At 39.1% G+C, this 27,470-nt stretch overlaps 1 protein-coding gene across 1 annotated transcript; it reads right to left on the reverse strand.

The window, feature by feature from the left end:
- UBA6 (ubiquitin like modifier activating enzyme 6) lies at positions 1-27,470 on the reverse strand. The gene is made up of 33 exons (XM_068187348.1): positions 27,278-27,470; positions 24,892-24,954; positions 23,920-24,014; positions 23,060-23,088; positions 22,172-22,266; positions 21,562-21,673; positions 20,423-20,503; positions 19,749-19,871; positions 17,832-17,955; positions 16,487-16,590; positions 16,014-16,076; positions 15,469-15,545; positions 14,752-14,818; positions 14,205-14,348; positions 13,435-13,502; positions 13,094-13,172; positions 12,823-12,903; positions 12,384-12,461; positions 10,931-11,112; positions 10,468-10,573; positions 9,647-9,736; positions 9,457-9,537; positions 8,758-8,886; positions 7,830-7,881; positions 7,660-7,723; positions 6,750-6,819; positions 6,052-6,123; positions 5,238-5,355; positions 4,119-4,312; positions 2,861-2,988; positions 2,002-2,089; positions 1,536-1,630; positions 1-280 (listed from the first exon to the last, which is right to left on the reverse strand). The coding sequence occupies exons 2-33, from the start codon at positions 24,930-24,932 to the stop codon at positions 145-147; spliced, it is 3,066 nt and encodes a 1,021-aa protein (XP_068043449.1). The 5' UTR covers positions 24,933-24,954; positions 27,278-27,470; the 3' UTR covers positions 1-144.

The raw sequence follows: 27,470 nt of genomic DNA on the forward strand, positions 1-27,470 counted from the left end.
TTGTCTTCAGTGCAAAGCCACTGATTTTCACCGCTTAATTAAGGCTTCACCAGAAAGAAATACGTAGTACCATCTTTAATAGCTGAAAATTAGCACACTCCTTTCAGAACAAATGGTCCATGAGTGACTTTTGTGTCTCTACCATCAATTGTCTTCCTGAACAAAGTAGTATCTCACTGGTGGCCCGGGCAAGTCTTCTTCTCCATCAGTCTCTGGAGCAAATGATACTGTCAAATCCACATACTTCTTATCAGATGATGGTTTCACAAGCTTTTGCATCCTATAAAGAAATGAAGAGCAGTTCATAAATGCACCAAGAGGATTGGCAGTGAGAATTCAGGGTCAGACTCAGAGGAATTTCACTGCCAGCAATATATACTGGCCCAGGATACTACAGACCAAATTAAAACAGATAATAAACCACCTCTAAATTGCACACAGAAGCTGTTCCTCCACCTGAGCTTCAGCAAGTAGTATTCCATCTTCCTGACAGACACAGCCCATTAAAGTGTCAGAGTAGTAAAAAATCCTGATATTCACAAGAAGGCAGCTTCATACCATGGCTTTGACTTTATTACATACCCCACTCATTCAAAATTATTTACACAGCTTTAAGAGAAAACATATAAGCAACGTTTTTGGAGATAGGCTGTAAATTCTCATCTTAGCAACTCTACAGCTTAGCAGCTCTTCTCTCCCCAGGAGTTTGAAGTAGCTTGCTCATACTTCTCTGCCTGATACCTACTGGCAGGCCCTCAAAACAGTACTGACCAGTGCATCCACTTGCTTCAGCAAAGCCTGTGAGCACTACCACACACTTCACAGGAGCTGTAAGAAACAGATTTTGAGCTAAAGCAGTTATATCCACAGGTGTAAGGCAGAACTAAACCTGGGTGAGATCTGGCTGTTATTTTGCAAAGGCCTTCAGTCAAAACCTAATGCCCTGCCTTCACATCCTACCAAACTGTAAGGGTGAAATACCTCAATTTCCTCTCTGTAAGCAGCATAGCAAAGCCTTTATGAATGTCATCATTCTTGAAAGGGCTAAAGTGATGTAGAATCTCAAGCAATTACCATAATTGAACAGACGTCCAGAAATCTTAAACTGCAAGCAATACGTTATTCCTTCAGAGCTAAATTGCTAAATATCAGCATTAGTTTTAAGCCAGTTTCAAATGGTCCTAGTAGTCTTGTTCTGCTTGAACCATGGTACATTCTTTCCCCCCAACAAATTACTGTCAGACTTCTTTAGCTTTCTCATTCTGGTATTCAACAGCTAAAGCAGCATTTTGCAAGTCTCCTTTCTTCATCACAGAAGTTAATTCACTTTCTCTTTTTTCTTTTTTTTTTTTTCCAAAAAGTAATAAATTATCTTTTTTTTTCTTTCCAATATATTTTTTCTTTTCAAAGTATTAATGGCTAGAAACCACTTTTAGAGAAAATACTGCTGTCAGACACGCGTCCTTTTGATACAAGCAATGAACATAATTGTATGTGCACTTGCATCCCTAAATCCATTTTCCAGTTATACTTACGTCAACTTTAATCTTTTAATATGGCCTGGCATCACAGGAACATAGAGCATTTTGACTCCTTGTACTACCATAGTTGGTTCAATTCCATATTTCTCCTGGAATTCACAAATTAAAACTTGTTAAAAGACTAGAAGAGCTGCCCAAATCAGCAGATACTACTGCTGCAAATTTTACAGCTAATTATTCAAATCCATAGGATCCAAACCAGTAAACCTGCTAATGCATGGATGCTGATAGAAAGTTTTAAGATACATCTGAGGCAACTGAATTAACAAGGAATTTGAAAACAGGCTTGGATGCCTTTATTTAGAGACATTCCCATTGGCATTAGTTACTACTAAAATTATTCTGGTTTGAGCAGTAACTTGATGGAAATAAAAAAGAAAACAAAACACAATTCAACAACCCAAAACAAGAAACTCCTTTCCTCTTGTCTTGTATTAACCCAGGACAGTAGATAACTTACTCTGACAGCATTTATGAAGTCCAACAGAGTAAAATCCTCTTTCCCATAAATTGTCCACCTGTCCCAGATGGTAAATGATATGCCATTTCTGTTTTAAAAAGTGAAAAGTTGTTACTTTAGAATGTGAACTCAGTCATTCCTTTTAAAAGTGTATTGGAGAACTGCCACGTCTTCTTGTTGACGTGCTGTTTAATCTTGAGCAAAAGCTTCTTCCCTCTCTGCTGCCATTTCTCCAGCCCTCTGACTTTTCTAAGCACAAGACACAGTAAGACCTCTAAGTAGATGTGGTACCTGACAACAAAGTTACTGAGTTTTCAGACCTATTAAAAAATAGCTCTTGTTGAACAAGATGCAAAAGGGTATGTAGGATGTTTCCTAAGTACAATGCTGAACATCTACCTTCTATAGATTTTTAAAGTCTCACAATTAACAGCTTCCACTGAAAACCAAACTAAGCCTTTAAACCCACTATTTTTTAAAATTAGGACAGATGAATATGGATTGCAGTTTCCAAACAGGAAATTCTTGGGCAATGCATTATGGGACACCCTTGGAAGTATTACAAGGATCACTTACACCTCTACCAGTACACAGTAAGTGGACAGCAGAGTTTGATAGCAAGCATGAAGCAATTCATCATCTTCCAAGTTTAAACAACATAAAAATACCCTTGAATAGCTAGAATGTTTAACTGGAGTATGGCCACGAGCTGTGGTTCCATCATAGCTCTGCTATGTGAGCACGTAAGGCCTTAATGTGGATATCTGGATTTATTAACTATTCAAACTTCACACTTGTTGGAATGGTTCAGCAAGTTCTAAGCATCAATTAGCAGGTTTCCAAATATTGTCCTTTCTACCTGATTTCTGTTCTTCTTACTTCAGCAGTTTCTGTAAAGACCATTATGGGAATGGCTAGGTTCAGAAAACAGTTCTTGTATGCATCAGCTGGGTAGCCACCCACAACTTTGATGAGTTCCAGTGCAACCTGCAGTAAATTAGAATTTATTTTTTAGGTTTTAGTGTTATCAACTCTAAGGCAGTGAAGAGACCAGCAATCACCAAGGAATTTGTTAGTGAGATCAGCCTTTGTCCAATCAGCAGAGTAAATAACATGGAAATGCAACCCACTATGCCACATAAATTCTGTTGCAGCCAAGAGAAATACTTAAAACATTCAAAACTGTTCTTAATGTAGTACTCTTCCAAAACTGTTTGGTTTATGCCATCTCCACAAAGCATGAGGTTCTGTTGAGATGCATGAACATGAACTACTACAGAACAGATCCTTTCCACTCTTGGCAGCAGGATTCTGATGGAAGTTAGTACTAATGGCCAAAAACAAACCAAAATGCAGAATTCCAACCCATCTTTCTCTGCTGCAAATCAAAAATAAAAGCACCAAAGGTTCACCATATTAAGGAGATTTCCCTTTTTGACTATTCAGGAGCCACTCCAGCAGCCACACTCACACCACTGAAGACTTTCACTGCTGGGACTAAATGCCCTTCATAGTGGGCAGCTTCCCAATCACTGCCTCACTCACTACTCATCCCACTCTCACAGCCAGACAAGGTTCCCTCACTGGCTGGACCCTGGGTTTTCCTTAGCAGAGTCTCAGACTTCTTATTTCTTTAAGTAATTTTATCATGGTGTAGCAACAGGCTAACAACTCACGCTGGTGCCTTGGAGAAGGAGCTCTGAACAAAGGGCTTTTGAACTCTTACAGTCTCAGTGCTCAACAGTTCAGGGTCTTCTAGCTCTGTCCTTGGATCCTGCTGTGTCTCTGAGTGTCTGGTCACCGGGCTGGGCCACAGGTCCCTTGCCCTTTGTTGTGCAAAGGGTAAGCATCAGTTCACGACCTCTTGTCTGAGGCTCCCACACAGAGCTCAATCTTTAGCTGGCACTGCAGCTCCACACTGAGCTACCTGCACTACATGCATTCCTCAACAACCACATCTAGAATCAAGCATGACCTTTGCTATTGGTACATAAGAAATAAATCCATTTCTTTAAATGAGCCTCTGTCAGGGTAACAGTAATCAATACCCAGACAATAGCAGTTTAAGGCAAGAAACAGTGAGAGAAAGAAATATGCATTTTAAAAATCAATCTCACCAGCCCTGATACTGCAGCAGTAGCTGTTGCAATGGCAGGAATAATCTTTCCAGCAATGCGCTTTGTTTTGAACCGATCTGCTGGTTCAATGTTGTACATCTTGGCTCGCAAGTTTGACGCTGCTGTTACAAAATCTATGTGCCCATTACTATCATCATCTTTCTCAAAGGAGATGGGCTTCATTTGCAAGTCAGCTGCTCATAAAAACAAAAATTAAAAGAGCAAAAATTATTATTAGCAAATTGAAGATGTCCAAAACACAATTTAAAGGGACTAGAATCTTAACAAATTAAACATTTTACATCCTAGAGTTTGGTGCCTTACTTGTTTTCCTATGCTAGGAAATGCCCCTCTCAATACCACTTTTTAAAAGTGAATAATGAAACAGAGCTTTGTAATTTTACTTTCCTTGCACCACCAAGAATAGATTTTGAACATTCCTATTGATGTTTCTCATACACCCCACCTCACTAAACCTCCACCCTGAGAGAAATCCCTTTTAAAGCTTAGTTTATCTGCAAAATTTTCAAAATATGGACTCAGTAGAATTGGAATCAGTTTTGGGTTGATACTCCATGGGATGAGTTAGTGATAAGCTAATCTTTCTCTTGGATTCATGGCCTAAAAAAGCTTGCATGTAGTTGTTGCCTAGTGACCTCTTCGTGGGGCTAGGCACAAAATGGGATGTGAGCATCCTCAGTTTAAATCCAGAAGATGCTGAGGAAGACTCTTAACAGTCTTCACAATTTAGGATCATTTCAGACTGAGAGCTGTAAGTAGTGACTGCAGCCTTCTCATGCCTGAAATACTTGCAGTCCATCTGGGATCCAGCCAGCACCCTTCCCCTCCTTAGGAGTTCAATTACCTGCTGCTGCCTGCTCGCTATGCAAGCAAGTGTAACAGAAAGCCCTAAAACTTCCACGAATCTCAGAAACACAGAACCATAGCCTAATGTCAAGCAACAGGACAGGTATCTGCATGGTACTTCAGAAAGCTTTAGGTATCAGCTCTACTTCTTGCAGAATTCCAGAACTGCTTCATCCAAAGACCTGAATGTCACTAGTGGCAAATGCAAATGTAGGATATTACTAAACTATCACACTGGTTTGCACTACTCACTTTCCAGAGCTTCATTGGCTAGTATAGACTTCTCCAGCTGGAAAATAGCATTTCTTTCATCTTCACTGCTGACAGGAATATGATCTGGTTTTCTTGCAGTTTCATCAGTCTGTACAACCTGCAAGTGTGTGCAGTGCTTGAGTAATAAAATACACAAACTTCACACAAGGCAGGTGTCAAGTGTATTGAATTTCCTGTCTTCCTTGCAGGCTTTCCTCCCCAGCCCAAGAGAGACATGGATTTACTGATCAAGTCCAGCCAAGAGCTTCTAAGAACATTAAAGGACAGGAACATCTCTCATACAAGAGAAGCTGAGAGAGCTGTTATGGTTCAGAATGGAGAAGACAAGGGTCAGTGGGATCTTATCAATGTGTACAAGTATTTCACGGGGGAGAAGTACAGAGAGCACAGTGTGCCCAGTGACAGCACAAGGGCACAAACTGAAGCACATAAAATTCCCTAAGAAACATACAAACATACTTCAAAGAAAAAGAAACAAACAAAAGCATCCCATAAAAATTATGACGATGGTTGAACACTGGCACAGAGAGAGGCTCTGGAGTCTCTATTCTCAGAGATATTCATAACCCAGTGGGACACAGTCCTTGATGACTTGCTCTAGCTGCCCCTGTTTAAGCAAGAGGATTGAACTAGGTGTTCTTCAGGGGCTCCCTCTAACCTTAACGCACTTATTTCCCCAAAACACATTATAATTTGTGTTTATTTCTCATTAGCATCAGTGCAGTAGTTGGAAATGTGGGACACTGCTTGTGGAATATTTCATTTTTTTCTTTATTTTAAATATCACACTTACTTTGTTTGAAGGTCTAAATTCTGGTACCTTCACAGATGAAATAATCTCCAAAATGGTTTCCTCTGACAAGTCCTGTTATGGTTTTGAAGAAAAACAATTTAAATTTGCATCAACTCAAAAAGGCCTCCACAAAGACTGTAAATACAATAGGATTTCAAATAATACTAGAACCAAGAAGTCTCACAGACTCAGTGAAACATCATCATTAAAACACCAAGTGACAATTCATTTGCCATAGCAAACCAGAGCAGTGTGAAGTACCTAGCACTTGAAAACTAAACAGAAGTGCAAACCTGACTTACAAGAAGGTCCAAATAAAAAAAAAAAAACAAACAAGAAAAAAAAAAAGGATAAGCAAAGCAGAGGCTGTAAGCAAATAAAATCTCCATAGCATACCTAAGACACTTAATTTTTTAAAAAGCCTTAAAGAGATTTTCTTTCAGTTCAGTAGTTTTATTGCATCAAAATAATAATTTCCAAGTTCAGTGCTTACTGAAAATATCCAATACACTACTCATTTCTTCTCCAGGTTCAGGATTTAAATAAAGAAAATAAGTGTAAGCAGCTGCCAAACATATAGTGCTGAAGGATAGATTACTGTAAGAATCACTTTAATCAGCTCTTGAAAAGAACTGGCAGCTGGACATAGGCCAAAACAGAACACCAAGTTAAGGGAACACTCTTACAGTCTGGATTACCTTTTCTGTGAAAGGAACAGAGTACACTGTTGCAAAGAGCTTAGCTGTGCTCACGATGAAACCATAGTGCCTGAAGAAAAAAATAATTATTTTGGTTGGTTGTTTTTTCTACTTCAGTTGCCCAAAGGTTTGCAATCATGTTCAAGATCTTAAGCAAACATACTGAGAAACAGAATTTCCATCCTTCAGTGTACACAGTACAAAATAGCACATTGACTCAGAAGTTGCCCCCAAAACTAAGCAAATTTTAAGAGTGGAGAGTTATTTAATGAAAACCATGACTCCTTAACTTTTGCATCAAGCAAACAATTACAAATGCTCATATGACATCAATATGATAAAAAGCTTAATCTCAGAATTACTTTGATATTTAGCACAATGTCAGTTTTCACTCAAACTAAAAAAGGTGATCCAGTTTCTCAAAGCAATTGTAGCTATACAGCAGATAAAAGCTTTTTAATCTATCAACCACATCAATTTTTTAAATTATCTGTAATACCCAAGCCATCTAGATCAGATCCAAATTGTAATGAACAAGAAAAGTGGTCCCTTCAGTAGGTCATTTGGCACAGCCTGCATTTTATGATGTGGACACTGGGGGCTGGGAGGTGTGACAGCAAAAACTCAGTAATTCTGCAGCCATATAAGACATGAAATGGATTGTTCCAAGCCATTTCACATTAGATGTTGTCAGAACAGCACCCTCCAATCCCATATCAGTGAAAGTTAAATTATCTGCAGTGAAAGTATTTGGCAGCTCACCAAATCTGCCGCAGGATAAGACCGTGAACTAACAGCTATTGATGCCAGTCCAACTTCCAGGGCCATAAAGCCACTGCCTTGCACTTCCTGCTGTAAGGTGGGTTTTATAGGATGTTATACAATGCATCTGGGACAGTATCATACTTACAAAGGATCATTAAATTCAAACTTCACTGGGAAAGGAGGCCTCTTTGGTGATTGCCAAAACAAACCTGGCAGGAAAACAGACTTCAGATGAAATCCTAAGGAACCAGGAGCAGCAACAACATGACATATGCCATAAATTTTCAGTAGGCATAAAGAGGCATTTGTACTTACTTCCATCTTTTAATCGTGTATCAAGGGGAAATGAATGAAGGAGCTGAAGAGCCTAGAGGAAAAGCCAGAGAGGCTTTAGTAATTTGTCACATAGATTGACATGAGTACACTAAATCAAGCCTGACTAGCTGAAGCAATTGAAAGAGTTCAGAAAATCATCAAATACCTTTGTCAAGATGGACAAAGCTTAAAGACAAGTACTACTAGACAGAGTGCTTGCCCATTTCATTTACAGAACAGAGATGACAATGTCACCTCATCTATACAAAGCTCAAGCAAGGCATTTAATCCAAGGAGCAAAGAATTCTCCCCCACCTTATTGTCACTTTAAGATTCTTGCATATGGATTCACAACTTGGAATGCAATATTTTCTCAATGTGACAACTACCACCAGGGATTCTGTATGCACAGGAATGTTTATTAATTCACAACATCCCACCTTTCCTATTCACTATTTAATCCACATCACTATTAATTCACAAATTCCCACCTTTCCTACAAAATTACACACATACTTTAAGCAAAAATGTGGACCAGACTGTCAGAATGAATGGCTCTTATTTCAGAAAAATCTTTAAGAAATCAGGGTTACAAAGGTGAGTTAAGTAACAGGAGTTTAGTGTGGGAAACAACAACCCACTGCCTAATAAAAGACATCTAATAATCCTGATACTTTGGAAAAAAATGGAAAAATGCCAAGAAAACTGCATAGAGACTACTGAACAGAGTACTGTGAGTGAGTTAATAAACCAGACCTAGAAGTGCTACAGTAGAAAGGGATGCAGCATTTTTAGGTTTCAAATATAGTTTGTTATTTATGAAGAGATGGCAGTGAGTGCAAAGACTTGGACACCTCATTATTAGGGCCACCAGGTTTTCTAAAATCCTCATCAGTCTACTGCTACCTCATTTATAGGTCTTACCTACCTTATGGCTAAAATACTTTTCAAATTTTACTCTTGCCAGTTCTACACATTGAGTCCAACTTCGGGGTCTTCTACTGAGAGTTTTAATAACATGAAAACAGCCTTCCAGGCTCTCTCCTGATTTTATTCTCTAGATAAAGAAACATGAAAATGTTAAAAGACAAGATTCCTTCTAATGCAGTCACACAGTAAATATGTTTTTAGTAATCCATAGGCAAGAGGAAACAGGTTCACTTCATGAAATATTATCCTTTATGTGCTCCTCTCCACTGGGGTTTTTTCTCCATTTACTTCCACCAGCCCTTTGGACCACAGGCCATTACAGACTCACAAGAAAAAGAAAGTAAACAATTTCAATCTAATTTATTACTACTTGAACTCACCTTCAAACTCAGTCTTACTTTCATTTTTCCCAGCTAGTTACACATCAGTGTGACACACACTAATCACACACTAGCAGTGTCTCAGTCTTTCTGGTACTTCTACATCATGTACAGAGCCCATGAGCTGGAGAAACTTTTAATTATCTGGCACACCAGAAATACTGTTCATATGATCAACTAATGACTTGGCCAAGTAAGTCTTCAGGTTTTCTGAAAAAAGTCAGAAACTAACCCTAATCTCACTGGCCTTAAATAGAAACAAAATCCATAAAGCAGTAGTTTAAACTCTCTATTTTACCCTGGCAACATTCCCTTACCTGTAAAACTTCTTCTGCCGACGGATAGGTTTGCCAGAACTTGTTAAACAATGAAGGCTTGTGAGAAAATGAACTTTCAAACTGTAAAATAAAAAGAAAAAATATGTCATTATGCAAGAAGAATATCAGATGCCCACCTTTCCACACACACATGGAGTTGTGCTGAAAGCCAGAAAGGTGAATCCATTACCTTATCTCTTGCCCACTGTATCGTATGCTCAATAGCAGCTGGAAAAGACTTCAAGGTGCAAAAAGGTATTTCTTCCTCTGGTGGATCCCGCTGTAATTAAAGAGGGTTGCATGTCAATGAAGGGTTACCCAGGTTAATTGCTAATAATAGCACTAAGAACTTGTACACTACATAAGTTAAAACTTCTGCTGTTATAAAATACAAAGTGGCTTTTTATGCTTAGAAATCTGTTTTATGAACACTAGCTAGTATTGTCAATTCTTCTTTATGAAGAATAGTCTAAACTCAACACTGGAAAGCAAAACTGAACTTTGAAACATAAACAACAGGTGAAATTGCCAGCCAGGTTTTCCAATATGTGCAGCTGGCATTCATGTACACTTTCAACATGAAACATGCCCTGTCACTCAAGGCCAGAAAGACTTCTTTATGGACCCTAACAAGACAACTAGGATGGTCAAAATCCTGTCTCTGTGTCCACATGGCACTATTTCATGGTGTTCTCAACCAGTGAATTTCTCCACAAGAACTTAAAACAGAGGGATACTGCAGGTAGTGTCTATCAACAATAGAGCCTGAAGGTTCATTTTCCCCTTTCCCATTCAAACAGAACTGTTATATATGCTTGTAAAGAACTGCTCAAATTTTATTTCCTGTGAGTTTTCTTCAGAAACAAAGGAAGCAATTATTTCCTAACAGTACTGTTCTTCAGCAACTCAAATAGGCCACTTATTTTAGAATGACACATAAAAATGATCAAAGAATCAGAGGGCATCATGGGACAAGCTAGAGAAGGTGAGCAATGGTCTTGAAAGACTTACATGACTATTGTAGGACTCTGTCAGATGGGGCACAATAACTTCTGTGTGTCCTTTTGTTCCCATAGTTCCAGAGTCTATAAGAGGACGCAGGTTTGCTACACAACGACTGACACAGAAAGACACAGACTATCAGAGTACAGAACAATCTCTACATTCTTGCCTGGCAAACATTACTGGAGTGCAACCAGAGTTGTCACTAGGCACTTTCTGAAGAGTGGAAAGCTTACACCAAACTCAGGAAAAAGAAGAGATTAAATAAGAACTATTCAGACTAGATCAGGATACCATACACCTCAGCATGTGTGGATTATGAGCATTAGAAATTATTTGTAAGTGTCAATATCTCTACTTTTAAATGTAAATGCGTATTTTTATGCTTTAATAATTCAGCCTTAAAACTGATGGAGCATTCTCACCCTCATCAGAAGTTAACAGTTGTTCTTGCTTCCCTTCCACCCCCTACCTATCAATGTATCTCCTGGCTTCAACATTGTCCAAAGCAGTCACAATCACATCTTGCTTGGTGTAGAATTCATCACTGTAAGTGTTCTCAGTGGCTGGACAAACTTTATTAATATCTGAATCAATCTTTATGTAAGGATTGATGTTCAGAGTTGCTTCTGCTGCAGTGTAGCTCTTAGGTTTCTGAAAGCATAAATACAGATATCAGCAACATGCAGATAAAGAACATCAGAGACACAGAAATAGTAACTTCATTTACCAATCAGACAAAATTCACTAACAGAAATGTTAGTACGCAAAACATACAATAAACAACATTTTAAAATAATATACCTCCCTCACTGATAAATATCTTATTAATCTAGCTTTATTTTTTTATTTAGTGTTTCAGAGACCACATGGTGGAAGTGCTTAAATGGTTTATCAAGTAACTGAAACTGAAGCCAGATGCTGCCACTCAGAATTTCTTCAAAAGAAGGGAGCAGCTCATGACTGACTGAGGATAAACACATTAGTAACTCTGTGTCTATGCAGCACAAACATCCAAGGACCTGTGAATAATCACATTACTGCAAGGCATTCCACACAAAACCAATTTCAGAAGCTAAACTGAAATAGAGTTTTTGACCTACCCAACACTTCTAGCCATACCACAATTATCTAGGGATCAGCACTCAAGCCTGTGGCTTCTAAAAGCTTGCAGGGCTCACTTTCCATCCATCCAAAGTGCAATCTTTTCCCAGATTTGCTATACATAAACAGGAGGCAGAAAATTCAACAGTTGGGTTTTGGGCAGGAGAAACTTTTTTCTGCATTGCTGTCATGGTCTAAGCCACTTTTTTTTTTATTTTGTGCTGTGTTTTCAAGTATGGGGATGTTCTCTCTGCTTCTAAGGAATTAACAGCTTCTGTGTTACCCATTTACAGAATGTACAACATGTGGGGCTTTTTCAAAACTATTTACCAGCTTAGTGAAAACTGAATTAAGTCAGAAGACACCAACTTTGGTCAAGTTCCAGCAGCAGCAGCACTACTGAGCTCTAGCAAGAGGACTTCTGCCAGCACTGTCTATTTTTTGTTGTTTTATTTTCCCCAAATTTCAATGTCATAGTAGAGCATTTCTGACATAGCAACCCATGGCACGTTCTTACGCAATTCAGTATTCATTCAACTGTCAAATTCGAGAGATTTCACTAATCAAAAACACCAGTACAAATTAAGACTAGACAACTAATTTTACTTAAATGATACTAGTGATGAGTAGTACTTGGTGATACATCCATACTTGGATGCCATTGGAGTTCTAAGCACTGTTTAAAAAAACACCTAGATTTCATTACAGCCTCTAAGTCTTTTCTGGACAGAAGTACAGACAGTCACAACTTCAGCTCTCTGTAGGGACACAGGAGAGGGCAACACAATAGTCCAGAAAATTTACTGAATAAGAAAGCCTACCTGTATGTGATGAGGTCGAAAAAGAAACTGCCTGTTCAAGTTGGATTTCTCTATCAAATCTGGATCTGTAATTGTAACCTAAGTCAGAAGGGGCAAAAGCAACAGCTGAAGTTACAATTTAAGTGTAACACTGAGCAATGATCTTGATGAAACTTCTATAAACACTTGTCAAAACAGAACACTGCTATTGACATCCACTCTGGCCAAAGCTCTGCTTATACTAACTGACTAAATTTTGTTTTAAAATCAAAATACAGCAAGACTGCTCCAAGTGTTTTCTGCTTCTAATTGCACATCCTTCTATGCCAAAGCCATTGTATCCTCTGCACAGAGATTAACCTGAAATAAGACTTAGGCTTTTAACAATTTTAGGTCTAATTATTTCATTCTTCCCTGTCACACTACTTCTAATGAGAAGTCAGGTTAACAGGTGACTCACCAATCCTTTGTCTTGCCCAGTACCAACACCAAGAAGTGCAAAGTTTTTCAGCATTTCACAGCCTATGGCTCCACAGCCAACCTAAAGTACATTACATTTGTAGAATCAGAAATGTAAGTAGAAACCACAAAGACAAGTCCCACTGCAATTCTGGACCATTTATTCTGCAGTGGCACATCACAGAGCTGCCCTCATGTATTTTGAGGACAGTGGGCATTAGCTGTACCAACAAAGCACTTGCAAATAGTGTAACAGTGTCAGTCATACTCACCAAGAAAACATTCAAATCATGGAGCTTCTGGCACAGAGAGTCTCCGATACAAGCCCTCAAGGCATCATATCTATCTCCCCTATGCAGGCACAGGAGACAAAAACAGGAGACTTCAAGCTGCTATTTATCATGGTAGTGCCATGATGCCAAACTATACTTTGACATGAACTAAGAAAGTCAGACGATTCTATAATTCCTATTCATGGATGCAGGACACACATTCTTAACCCCAAACCTGTCCCTCCAGCAAACAGCACCGAATTAACTTTAGAAGACATCTGTGCCTGCTTGAGACTCAGATGTGAACAATACATAAGCCAGCAGTTTGTAGTTATATTTACCGTGGGAGAAATTCCTCAGAGCCCACCTTCTCTAGAGGCATTACAATGTCTAAAACATCTATATATAGCTGAAAAAGAATGAAAAAAAAAAGAAAAAAATTCAATTAAAACCTGTGAACAGGTTACTTTAATTTAAAAACTAACTACTTTGTATGAACAATAGAGTCTAGAAATTTAGAAGCACTAAGTTTTTACTGTCACTGGAAAACCACACAGCATCTGGTACCCTACAGTTCACAATTTTAGTGGACAGGAAAAAGCACTTGGACAGAGAGGGGAAAAAACATTCACTCAAACAGGTGAGCTGCAAGTTTTTGACTTCTGACAGGCATGTTGCCCCTGCATAGGTAACGCTGAAGATTCTGACATTTTTTAATCCAACTGTACTCTGACATTTATTCTGAGAGTCTGAAAGCCCTGCTCTTACGTACAGTAGCTTAAGCTGGTATCTGCACTATATTAACCTTTGCATTCATGCAGTGACAAGCCAATGCTGTTTTTGCTAGTGTGGAAAAACAATGTGCTATCTGAACCCCAAGTACAAAATTTTTACTAAAACTGGCTGTAATTTTATTGTACACATAAACCCAGTAATTTTTCTAAATATAGCCTCAAATCTTTTTTTTTTTTTTTTTTTTTTTTTTTTTTTTTTTTTTTTTTAGTTCCATGTTACGGAAGTTGTTCAGGTTACTCTCATCATACACCATTTACACACAACTATCCATTCACAGGATGTCAAAATAACCATCCAAAAACCAAGACAGCCTTACCCACTGCTGCAAGGGGGAAAATTTTCCTGTTACTGCTTTCAGGACTTCCTGGCTAGCAACACCACCCACTGCTGCGGCCAAAGGAGGTAGAAATCCCTGAGCAGTTCTAGACAGCCATTTCACCACATCTCCATTCACCTGAGGCTGAAAAGTTAGACACAGGAACAGGTTTACTCCCTCAGTGAACAAGTCAACGTTTGACAGTTTCACAGACCATTCTTCTTCACTAAAAGACAGATTATTTCACTCTGACTAGCAAAAAAGTTTCCAGCCAAGACAAATCCACCACATAACCTGTATTTGTCACATGCATTTGTCTAAGAACTGGATTCACATCACCACAGGATCAGCCTTCATGTCAGGTCAACATTCAGTTGAACCCATGCTCAAATACCATTCTGCTTCCTCACATGGCCTTCAGATAGCCAACTGATCTATCTAAAGATGGACTCAAAGGCCAGAACAGGGACCAACAAATAAAGCATTTTTAGGCAAGTAAATAAGCACATTAAAAAGTGAGTCATAATGACAATGATTCCTTACTCACTTTGTTTTCCAGTGTTTCACTAATAGACATGGCTATTTTCAGCATTTCCTCAGCATCTTGAAGGCATCTAGACACCAGGGTAGAAACAATAATGATAAGTTAAACATTCCAGAGTTCTTCTAGAAACACAATCAATGGAAGAAAAAAAACAATGGATACAGTAGGAAGTTCAGAATCTCACATTATCCTTAACAGTGAGCATTCAAGATGTACTTCTAAATGGCAGGGCTAGCTCAAAAACAGGCGTATCAGTGGAAAAATCCATGTGCAAGTACAGTCTTAAGATTTATACTTTAAGTAATTTTGTCTCATTAAACTCAAAATTACATACATCAAGAACTACAGCCAAACGAAAAACACTGAAAATTAAACCCAAATCATTCAGATTTTTTAAATCCATGAACTAAAAGATAATTCAGGATCACTGAAACAACTTTTCCTTATCAGTCCCACAATGTGAAAAAACTGTAACAGAGAAGGCCTTCCTCCAGAACTATCTCCTCTCTACCTGGGCCCAGAAAGTGTCATTGCTATATTGGGAAGGCCTTGTTATACACCCAGTCACAGATCAGATAACATTTTTCATCTTTCCATTTCTATGTGGTCTATCAGGTACCAGACAGGGAAGGTACCATGCTGTACACCCACCCAGGAACTACACAAAAAGGAGAGATGTGTCTGATTTAAGGCTTGGCAAACACAGAACTGCTGCTTTACCCAATGTTCGGTCCACGACCAAAGTTCTCCTGGAAGTGGTTCAAGGCAAGCATGGCAACATGGATCTGCAAAGGTGCCTGTTAAGACAAAAACAGCTGTTGATCAATTACAAACTAGAAGGAAATTAAGTAAACAGAAACAACTATCTGAACTCTTCTGTTACCATTTCATTTCTTGTCTCTTAAGTACAACACTCAAAAAAAGTTTAAAAATAACATTAAAAAGTGACTCTGAAATACATTTTATTAATGTTTTTTAAAAAGTGTTGCTCAGTAATGCAACACCCTTTACACACATTCAGCACCCTCTTCAACTAAGTCCAACTGAAGAGTCCCCAAAAGAATTTAGAGCTAAAACTGTAAAGTGCGGTAATCTTCTTTTAACTAGATATTATAATGCTTTGCATTTTAACAAACATCAATAACAAAGCCCAGCATTAAGGGCAAAAGTAGAAATTATATTATGCTAAACATAAAGTTACAGATTACAATCCATGTATTTTTACTATTAGAGCACTTGTGCCCAAATCCCCACTTGCTAATTACCTCAGGCTTGCTAAAATCTGCAACAAGGCATAATGGGTTTGTTATCTGCTTCTCCAGCCGTTCCTGGAAAAACAGAATTCATGACAACAACACACTACTTAAGAACACAACAGCTACCACTACCTGACAAAATACTCTTCCTATAGAGATTAAGAAATAAATATTCTTTCTGACTAGCACTGCCAATGCTCTTTTCATTATTCATACCACACTAGATGCTAAAAATAATTATCTGCTGCAAGTTCTGAATGGTCAGAGAGATGTTTCACATCCTAGTGACGACTCATCTTTAAATGGGTGTGATGTTTGGGGCTGTCCTGTGCAGAGCCAGGAGCTGGAATCCACGATCCTTGTGGGTCCCTTCCAAACAAAGGACATTCTATAATTCTAGGAAACATGTACATGCTGAACTCTCCTTCCAGTGCTCAGAGCATTAACACCTGAGAACCCAGCCCTGGCAAGCACACACTTACAAAGTAACACATCTTGGGTGTCTTCACTTGCACAGCTATGCCTCCATGCAGGTAAGGCCCCATCTCTGATGTATCACCAATGCTGAAGGAGTAAGGTGACACCACTGAAAAGAGAAGAGAATAAACAGTGACAGATAATTCAAAGTGTCATTGGATGCTACAGTTCTGTATACAATGAAGCGAGTATTTGCCAGTCCTTTTTTTTAAGTGCTGCAATTTTGCAGCGGGCAACCTTGTTTTGGAAGCATAAGTACAGCTGATCCTTCTAACAGGATTAACCCAGAAACTGGCAGAGGAACAAAGTATTAGTTTCACATGATCTGTTATGAAATGAGCTTTTTTGAGTGGCAGCAGATTTAACAAGAATTCTGATGACCACAGCTCTTTAACAAAAATGAAATCACGTTTAATTTTCTTTAGAACATGCACAGCAGTGTCCAGTATTAACTACTCTGAGTAGGATTTTAGCCCTGTGATGAGAACTACAGGTAATCAAAAAAGGCAGCTGGAGCATTTTGTCACATCTTCCCCCTCATACATGGGAAGCATCATTCAGGCAAGGCAAAAAGACAGAAAAATTGTTAATTCATGGAAAACTAAAACCAAAAGCTAAGCCATGAATAGGAGGAATGAACTGACTGCAGCATCAGTTCTAGCAAAATGTAAGGACCCAGAGGAAATACATTCAAGTACATGTTTCAAGGGTAGTGTTTTTTGTCTCATACCACAGAACAGTTAAAAACAAACAACCAACACCCACCCACTTGTTCTCTTCTGCTCCAAACAAATAGACATTCAGATCTGGGAACTAGAAAATTCCCCAGCATCCAAAAGGAACCAAGTAGAATGCCTTGAGACATGCATAAAGTAGAACAAAGCAGGGTAGATGTAAATCATGAAAATAATTTCAAATGCATTCTTAAAACGTTTTCAATTGATCCCTGTACACTCAAATTGTCACCCCAAAAAGCTACAAGGCAAACAGTGATGCACCAGGTGGCATCCAAAACCATGACAGAAGCACGGGCATTATGGGACCCTCCAAATACCAAGCCAGTTTCATCAGCAGACAAATGACCATCAGCTCAGAGGCTGCCAACTAGATTCCACAGTTTGAGCTGAGCAATTCCATTGGCTCCCTAATCAGCAAGGTGAGTTCAGGTAGGCTTTACTAAATGCCATCAAAACAACACCAGGAAGACCTTTGCACCAAAAGCAATTTTTTTGTGCAAGCTTACTGGAGATCTGCACAACCCAGCACTCCTCTGACAACGGTAACCAACACTGCAGTGGCTAAATCAGGCCAGAAAATAAGCACCTTGCAAATGAGTCAGCAGCAGTTTACCTGTTATTTGGTGTGTGGATCCATTCAAGCACGACATTCCATTAACTTCCCGAAAGGTTAAGAACTGTCCTGTTTCAAGCCTGTGTGGATGATTTTCAAGGCAAGTGACAATACCAGGATTTGACTGAAAAAAAAAATGGCAGTCAGCAAGGAGGAAAGTGTCTCCTGCAAAGGGGTCACATTGTATTGCAGGCAGATAGCTTTTTGTCTGCTGAAACTGCAGTCTCTAATACTTTTAACACCTCATTTCTGTCACAGCAAGACAGTTACCTGTGACAACTTTTTCAGTCCTACAATTTTCATTTTAACAGTGTTTTTACAACACAAACTTTCTCATTTTCACTGTTTTGAGTTCTCAGTATGTTAGCAAACTGCATTTGTTAGTTCTCAGCAGTCAAATCCATTGTTATGTTCTAAAATAGTAGCAGATTTATCCCCTTTTTCCAAACTAAAAATAGTCCCCATGTTCAAAGACATTTTCAGAGGCATTAAAAAAATAAAGTCTTGTAAATGGTCCTTATTACTCCATGCTTCCTTTCTGTCTGATATCCTTAGGACATCCAAACTCACTCTTGAAAGTTTGGAAGCTTAAAAAGCTGCACAGCATACAGGAGAGACACAGCTTCAGCAGGTCACAGACAAGCTTACATTTGCAGGAATCTCAGACAACACCTCATCCTGTTATGGGATGTGATGCCAACCCGCCATGCACACAGAGACCTCATTGCAGTCTGAACACAGCTCCTCAAGACCTTGTGCTATACCTCAGGCTGTAACCTGGTGGATTTGCAAGCAAGCCTGCCCTGTAAAGTCTCCTCTCATCCCTTCCTGAGACCCCAGTATAGGAAAGATTTCAGTTAAGCAGCACGGAACTTAATTATAGTGGACCACATTCTCTGTGGACAATGAACAATGGAAAAAAGAGTTGACTGGAGAAAATTCTGCTCTGATTTAGGGACAAAGTGCCACCTTGACCCTGTCTATGGGACAAGAACAGGCACTTGATGGCACTGAGTTTTAATTCTCATCAGTTTTACACTTCAGAGCAGAAGAAGATACAACTAAATTCAAGTATCAGATTATTAAACAAGGCATATATACAATATATATTCGTTCCTTCACTTGGCAGGTAATCAGCAGAAGCCATGAAGCTCAGCTATGTACTCCTTATGCAATTAATGAGAACAATCAAGTCATCCATTCCCTTTTAAAAGCACCAAGGAAAAGGCTACCCAAATCATCATATTATAAGTGTTAATTCAGATCAACCACAGCTTGCTGCACAACCCCTCCTAGATAGGTTATTATTATACCTAGACTGGAGATGGACAAAAGATTTGCTACTGGATGAGTTAGCTTACTGTCTGGACTTCCAGAACTGAAAAAAGGACCTACAGTAATTTCCCTTTATAAAACAGTAATACAAGATTAAATGGACATCCTTACATTCTGCACTGCAAGTACTAGCAATAATATCCCCTTCTCATTGCCTCTGCTTTGGTAGGTTAAAACAAATCTTTAAATTTATTTTCAAAATATGCTCTTCATTCCCTTGATTATTCCAGTAGCCTGCCTGTAAGTGCTGCCGTTTCTTATAAAAAAGGCTCTTTTCATGCCTATTTTCATGCTTCCTTGGAAGACTTACCCTATTACCACACCAAAATTACATCCTCTTCTTTCTACATCTACTCATTTCTTCCTCTCCCTATCTCTACAATCAAAAAATCATAATTATGTGTTACATAGTAAGTAACAACCAGGAGGCAAGGGTAAAAACAAAGTAACCAAAGTAACTTTGCTTCTCCTATAGCACCAGTTTTAAATTACTTATTAGGCTGCTAAAGTGAAGGACTCTGGCACTCTTAAAGAGCCAACAATGAGTCCTTTTAAACAGTTAAGGCAACACAATGACCTTACTTGTGTTATATTTGAAATGAAGATCTCCTTTGGTTCCTCTCCGGTTGTATCCAGAACTTCAAATTCATCACCAAAGTCACAAAACAAACGTGAACATACTCCATACACATCTGCACTGATGAACTACAAGAGAGAGTAAAAATCATGAGTATCCCTAGAACAGCACAAGCCAAATGATGCCTCACACTGGAGCCTGTTGAAGGCCAGCAGGGCTGATTCTAGAGTGGAAACCTGTTGCATACTCAGGCCACACCACACAGCACAGCACCGACGACAGACCTTGAACCTGCAGGAGCACTTCTGAGCCCATTCACAACACAGGAGTAACATCACTACAGAGTGAAATGCTGCCATTTCTACTTCTCTTACATTCAGCCTCAGCATGTCCTTCAGTCTTAGCACATTCTTTCAGAACCATTTTGAGTTAACAGTGATAACTACTTCTTTAACATGATTGCTTTATAATTAAGGACCAAGCTGTGGTTACCTGTGCTGGCATCCAGATAATACCAGTAGCAGCAGTGTATTCCCAGAACTCCTGCTGCTCCATCAACATGCCATCTGCATTGAATTATATACCTCATAACCAGTTTTCTCCATTTTTGGAAAGAACACCCTGGAAGTCCAGAATGCCCACTGTAAAGATTATTAATGTATGGCATTTTTTCTGTTACCTTAATAGGTGGCTGCTGAGCATGACAGAAGTCATTAATCTTCTCCTGCAGCAACAGACTTACTTCAGTCAATATGACACACTGTGAACAAGAACAGAAATACTTTTAAGACACTGAAAGTAATCAGTATCTTCAAGCTATGGGAAAACTTAGTACTTAGAGTAAGTTACATAGGTGTCCTGACGCCTATCTTCCACACTTAAGAGAAAGCTGTCTTGAGGAAGTCTTCTCATTAAACCAGATTGGTTACCACCTCACAAGTTCTGGAAATAAAATGAGTAGGAACAGGAACAGCTAATTCTCAGGTTTTTGTTTGTTTGGGGTTTTTTTAACTGCAGCTGTGGAGCTCAAACCCAATTAGAATATTTAACATCTCAGCAAAAATGTAGATTTTGAATTTTAGGATTAAAGCTAGCAAACAAAAAAAAATACTCATCAGTGCACACCAAGAAGTCTGCAGAGGCTTCCAGCATTTGTGGTCATAAAATTGCAGACACAGAATTTCTACACACATTCCTTTAATGCCTAGGACAGTACTGGGTTCCAAGGCACGTGCACTGCAACCCATTCAGTTACACATGGCCTGCTATAGCTGGGACATTCAGAAACTTGGTGTGCTTGTATGTCAGCCACACAGTAAAGGTTCCCCACTCAGACTGAGACATGCACACAGGCAGGAGACAGCTGACTGAACAACTGCAAGTGCCCTCACTTCACCACAGAGGCACTTATATTTCATTACATACATACATACATGAATGATCTAAATATATAGCTTGAGCTTCTGCTGTCTGGAATACAGCACACAGAATATATGTAAAACATCTGTGCTAGCTGCAAAGAAAAGTCACAGTTTCACCTTCAAAAAAAAAAATTGTACAGCGACCCCATTTAGCTATTTATTGTCATAGCAGATTCTATAGTAAGTGTACTAAGAAAGTGGTGAGAACACAAACCCATTGTTTCAGTCTTGAAAAAAACAAGCACAACATTTCACCAGTCCAAATACAAGACCTACTGTTTTATTTACACCATCTCAAAATATACTTCAAAGTTCTTCATTGTATTTACTTACATAAAAAATCCAAGTTGTATGCTCTGAATAAAATACACATACAACTGCTTTAAGAGTGACATACCTGGTAGTGCTTTAGGAAAGACAGATCTGTGGTTTCATCTAGTGGTACAGTTGATGCTGCTACATGGACATATGGATTGAGTTCTGCAATACGAGGAAGCGTGGCCTCAGCCCTGAAAGAAAAGCAATTTTCCATTTTTTACATATCTACAAAATTCTATTCTCAATACAGAATTTCATACTACACATGCCCTACAAGAGACCTTCACAATGTCTCCTGGCAACAACCAACAACTCATTTATTCACATTTCAATTCCTAGCAGGTCTGAGGAAAACTGCAGTGTCCAATATTCCACAGGACTGTCTGCTGTCAGGGCTGTTGTCTAGTCTTGTACAGGTGGCTGAGAAAGCCCAAGGAAGAAATGCATGCTGGCCACCACTATTTAATTTGCATAACAAGCAGTGACACTTGTGACTCAGAACCTCAGTCCCAAGTCTAGACTTCCTCTAATACCTACCTGGGTACTGTACTCACAGCTGGCAACTCCAGAGAAAGGGTTTAACAGGTATTTGATATGTACTACCAGCTCTTGGAAAACAAACTGCTATTTTTGATGCTGATGAGAGACTGTCAGGCTCAGTCCTCTCTCACTCCAAAGACTTCACTAACCTGTTCCTTTGACTGGTAACATCATCTTCATGGATGAAGAAGTTGATCCCCAAATCCCATGTTGTGCAGTGCTTGGTGTCATGAACTGTAAGAGCCTAAGAAAGTTTGTCAAAAAGCATTTGCTGGAAGAAATATACAAGGTCACAACACCCAAAAGGATGGATTAAGCCCCATAAAATGTTGGAGCACTAACACTGCACTAACACAGTTGTAGCACATATAAGAACAAGTTTTTCCAATCTCTTTCCCAAGAAAACTCTTTCTGTTTGAGAGAGCAAAACACATCTGCAATATGCACTTCATTCAGCATTTTCCTCCTAGTTTGCAGTGATAAGAGACAGCATTTAAATATCAAGGATGATTTTTGCCAGACTGTGATACAGGGGCAATTGTGATCTGAAAATTAATGGACAACTTTTTTTTTTTTTCCTATAGGAAAGAAGAATTTTAAATGGCTTCTTGCTAATAAAATTAATCCCAGCAGCAAAAAAGCAGTTGTTGGAATAAAACACCCAACCATTCTAATGTCTACATAAAAGGATTCTAATGGATGACAAAATAAGATAACATATTTTGAATAGTTTGGCTTTCGAGTTTGGACCACTCCATTTAAGAGAAGCCACTTTGTACAAAAGGATTCAGTATCTAATCAGCAGCTAGCTAAAATATTTTATGAGCTATTTCAGAGCATAGTGGACATTAACATGAGATTCTGATCATACTACTAGAACATCCAGATTATTGAAAGTTTTCACCCCTAGGTTCTCAAATATTTTGCAACCCTTCTACTGAGAAAGATTCAGAAATTTTAGATTAATTAGCTAGTAGTGTTTTGCCTTTTTCTCATGCTTACCCAAGAATACCCAACAACAGAACCATTTTACATACCTTTACCCCAGCCAGAATGATGTTTTTGGCTGAAAAAACAAGAACAAAGCAAAAACAGAGAGAGAGATTATTGCAGGTTACTTGCAAATCTGTAATTGCATAGTTATTCAGGTGGACAATAACAGTATTTAATTATTAAGAACTTTACAGCTTGAGGGTTTTTTCTCTTTTACATTTGGCTCAAGCATTCTAAAGCACCCCAGAAAGCAAAATAACATAAGCAACATTAAAAAGACTCTCTACATTGGTCATTTGTCAGCTGTCCATCCCACAGTTGTGATTACAGAGATAGTAATGACAATAAACTGCAAAACCCCATGACTCTGTTCTGGCATCTGGTGCAGAGAACCACTAGAGGCAACTGAAGGAGTATCACCCCAGGCACAAACCAGCCAAAACAAGTCTTGCTCATGAGGAGTAAGGGAAATTGCTAAGGAGTCTCTTGTATCACGGCAGTTACGCATTTTCACCAAATAGTTCTGCTCTCCAACACATCCTCCCATTTCATAAATGGGAAAAAATTGGGCTATAGCTACTCCTATAATACATTCACTGATACTGATGCCTGAAGGAGTAACTTGGATTACCTACCCTAAACCTTCACCCAGGACACAAGATTTGGATAAAGCAATCTGGCTCGTGGAAGCACATTTTTAAGTAAAATTTGAAGTGTTATTCTAGTAAAATGAGAACTTAAGTCCAGGATCTTTCACAATGTTAGTAATATGCATCATGCCCACATAAATTCACTCAGACAGTTCAAACATGCTTATTATATTTAAATTTAAGGTTTACAAGTATTCTGGGACAGTATGTTTACACACACTTGTGTCTTTTTAAATAAATGTTACCTAACTTACCAATCTCCACCCCAAGGCCACCTATACCACTCAGGAACACGTGGGACTGAGCCATCTTCTGCATTGCTGTGTCTCCAAGAACATACCTCTGGCGACTACAGCAAAGACAATTTGAGATCAAAACAAGATACAAAGTCAAGAGCCTATGAAAGCAAGTCAAGAATTCCCAGTCATTAAAAAAACTTCTAAAAAATTGAAATGTTTATCAATCAAACCTAAGATTTACACTCACAATGCATACAGCAAAATGCTTTTAGTTAGACCTTGTCAGTGCAAAGTTTTAGAGAAGATAAAGTTATAATTTTAAATCACTGCAAAACTTCAGGATAAACAAAGTTTTTGGAATTAACTATTGAAGACACAAGCATGCAAAAGAATTTCTTTGTTATCAGAAATCTTCAAAGCAGAGGGTGACACAGCTTTTGTAGTCTGATCCTAAAATCTGGGAGAGTCCTAACATCCAACTGGACAATTAAACTTATACCATTCTAAACATCACCTTTTTCATCACGGAAAAGAACAACTTTCATGAGGCTACTGCCAAAAAGTAGTGACACAACACCAGAAGTACTGCACTGAATTGAAAAGACGCCTTATTTATTCTGCATACAAGCATTTTTAATTTTTTTTTGATATACAAAAACTTTTCATCCCACCATGTTTTTACAGGGATACCACTTGTCCCAGTAGACACTTTCTGAACAATTACCATGCCTGCCAAGTGATCTCAAGACATTCCCAGGTAACAAATTAAAACAAAACTAAACCAAAAGAAATATTTATGTTTTTTTAAATCTATAAAAAAACCCCAAATTCAACACCCTGAGATCTGGAGGGTAACAGAGATATTGCTGATGATGACCAAGGAGCACAGCAAAGGCTGAGGAATGAATGAAATTGTAACATTACAGCATGTAAATGTAAGTGTTCCTGAAAAGTCAGGAGCAATGCTTAAAAATCAGACAATCTTACCTATACAAAGCATCATCAATTTCCATAGAGTCTGCTGCCATGATTCAATGTGATTTGTTTACACTAGAAGGGTTACAAAAAGAAATGAGCTGGTTATGTTGGATGCAATTTCACAGCTGGCACCCCCTCCCTGCCCCACTCAGGTCTTCATTAAAGGAACTGAAAAATAAAAAAGTAATGCTACACAGGAATAATTTTGAACATTAAGAAGCCTTGTGGAACATCACAGCATATGGATAAGGAAAACTCACATCAGCCAGAAGACAAAAACCTGCAAATCTTCAATAAATGCATTCAAAATACAAATAGACATTAGTTTCCCCACTGAGGAAATGCAAGACTTATTATATTTGCCACAGTTAGATTTTCTGAAAGAGCAACTTCATTCTATATTAAGAGCTCCAAGCTGATCAACTTGCATCCATCTGATCAGTGGGTTTTTTTGAAAAGAAGATAGAAGATCACTGAATGGCTAGAAATAGCCATTTACGCTGCATTATTTCTAAGTTAATTGAAAACCCTTAAGAAACAAGTATTTCAGCTAACTGAAGAAACCAACACCCAAATATCTGAATTACTGCAACATTTAATTAAAACGTGCAGCTACACAGTTTGATAGAATTGTAAGAAAAAATGTAATTTATGCTATTAAGGCCTTCGGCCATTAACAAGGATGTTTTCCTTGTTAAGTTGGTGATAACTAAGCGCCAGGATTAGGAACAAGCTGCCCCTGGGCACCTTGTTTCTTACTTATGCACACTGGGAACTGGTGCTTCCTGAACCTGGCAGGTGACTGCCACCAAACACAGGATGACCAAAATAGACCCTGTGTGTACTTTCATAGTAGTGATAGGAACTGATGTTCTGGGTCACATATCTTATTTCAGCTTTTTACAAATGGCCTTGAAAACTACACATAGCTGACAATCCTCTCTCCTGAGACTGAAAAGTAAGGGCTCAGACATATTAAGGACATGTTTTTTGAGAGCACGGATATATCCTAACACAGCTTTCAAACCTGCTCAAAATCTAATTCCTATTTACTGTTCAGATGACTTTGGCAAACATTTTAACATTTCTGAAGTATGGTACCTGCAGTCTGTCACAATGTGGAGACTGCAACATTCTGACCCAAAATTTGTCCTTTTGGTTTTTAAAAAGTGCTGCAATAGCACAGCAAGGGACAGAGTTACATTTGATACAGGCCACAAATCTCATCCGCAAAGCTCTTCCACCATGTGGATATTAACTCCTGCATTTCAGTGAGCACTCAAGGCAGTCAGCATGAGGCAGCTCCACCAAGTGCATGCCACCAGCCACTTCAGAGCAGCTCCCATGCCCTTGACACCGCAAGGGCTGAAGACAAGCAATGACCATTTAACTAGAGCCACATCTCAAGCCAGAATGCAGCACACCGCATCTTACAGTCACAGGCTTCAGTCCCTGCTTAAATAAGGGCCTTAATTTCAGCCACTGCCTGAGACACAAGACTGGAGGTCCCCTTCAAAGTAAGCCATCTAGACCAGAGCTGTTCTGTCCTCCACAATCAGCCTCCACAAACAGCACTGGCACTCTGGGACTACACAACATAAAAGGACTGCGGTACTAAGATGGGGAAGGTGATCCACCCCTGGATAAAAATGCTCAGCTTCTACTGCTGTGGTTGCTACCAGCCATCTCAATCTCTATGCCCTCCCAAACAGTCTTCTGTGAACAATTAGGACGTGTGATCAACTGGCAAGAGAAACTCAGCCACCTGTTTCACACAGACTCATTTGACAGTGACTCTTTCAATATACTTTTTAATTCTCCATTCTCCTCCTCCAGTCATAGTTACAGCACTGAGATGCTGCCAGTGCACCCATCAGGTAGAGGAATATTCCTCCTTCCACAAAGAGGATTTAATGACACTGTGGTCAAGCAACTGTAGGACAAACTTGGTTAATGTTTTTCTGCATCCAAGCTATTTCTCACTTTTGTTCCACCAGTACTGAATCTGTTTCAAAGAAATGCATGTAAAAAAATTCATTCTAACATTATGTCCTAGTTCTTACCAGAGGCTCAACATTTACACACTTGTCTGTTTCCTTTTAAAAGCCAACACTATCAGTTTTAATATCAGCCTTGTATTTAACTGTTTAAGTAATGTTCTTAATTTTCTTAAGCCTGAGCTGCATGCATGACATAACCCATGGACAAACGAAGAAGCTACATGTTACCGGGAAGGACTGAGACGCTCTGAAGAGCAGCAAATGCACAGGAGCTGTAGCGGTGTGCTGGTTTCACAGTGTTCTTACCTCCGAGTCAGCGCAGGCTTGAAGCAGTGTTAACTACCCGCTGTTCAGCACGCTGGGATGGCACGGAGGCCTGGACTCATCCCACCTACCCGGAGCTTCCAGCGGCTGATCCCAGTCGATGCAGGCTCCCTGTTCAGTCAGCGGGAGAAAGAGAGGAGGCTCAAACCCAGTTCCTGCCCAGCCGAGCTAAAGAGGGAACACCGGCACCTCGGATCTGCAGCGGGGAACCCCGACAGAGCCCACGGGCTGCCTCGGAACCACCCCACCGCAGCAGAGCCTGGC

Source organism: Anomalospiza imberbis, chromosome 4, assembly GCF_031753505.1.
Source record: "Anomalospiza imberbis isolate Cuckoo-Finch-1a 21T00152 chromosome 4, ASM3175350v1, whole genome shotgun sequence".
Lineage (NCBI taxonomy): Eukaryota > Metazoa > Chordata > Aves > Passeriformes > Viduidae > Anomalospiza > Anomalospiza imberbis.

Bases quoted from the DNA above. Each gene is read 5' to 3' on its own strand.
- UBA6 (XM_068187348.1), bottom strand. From the start codon at position 24,932: ATGGCAGCAGACTCTATGGAAATTGATGATGCTTTGTATAG. The intron at 13,503-14,204 runs GTAAGGCTGTCT...ATTCTTTTTCAG, and splicing joins TTTCCCCCTTGCAGCAGTGG to CTATATATAGATGTTTTAGA. The intron at 6,124-6,749 runs GTAATCCAGACT...AAACCATAACAG, and splicing joins CTGTTCCTTTCACAGAAAAG to GACTTGTCAGAGGAAACCAT.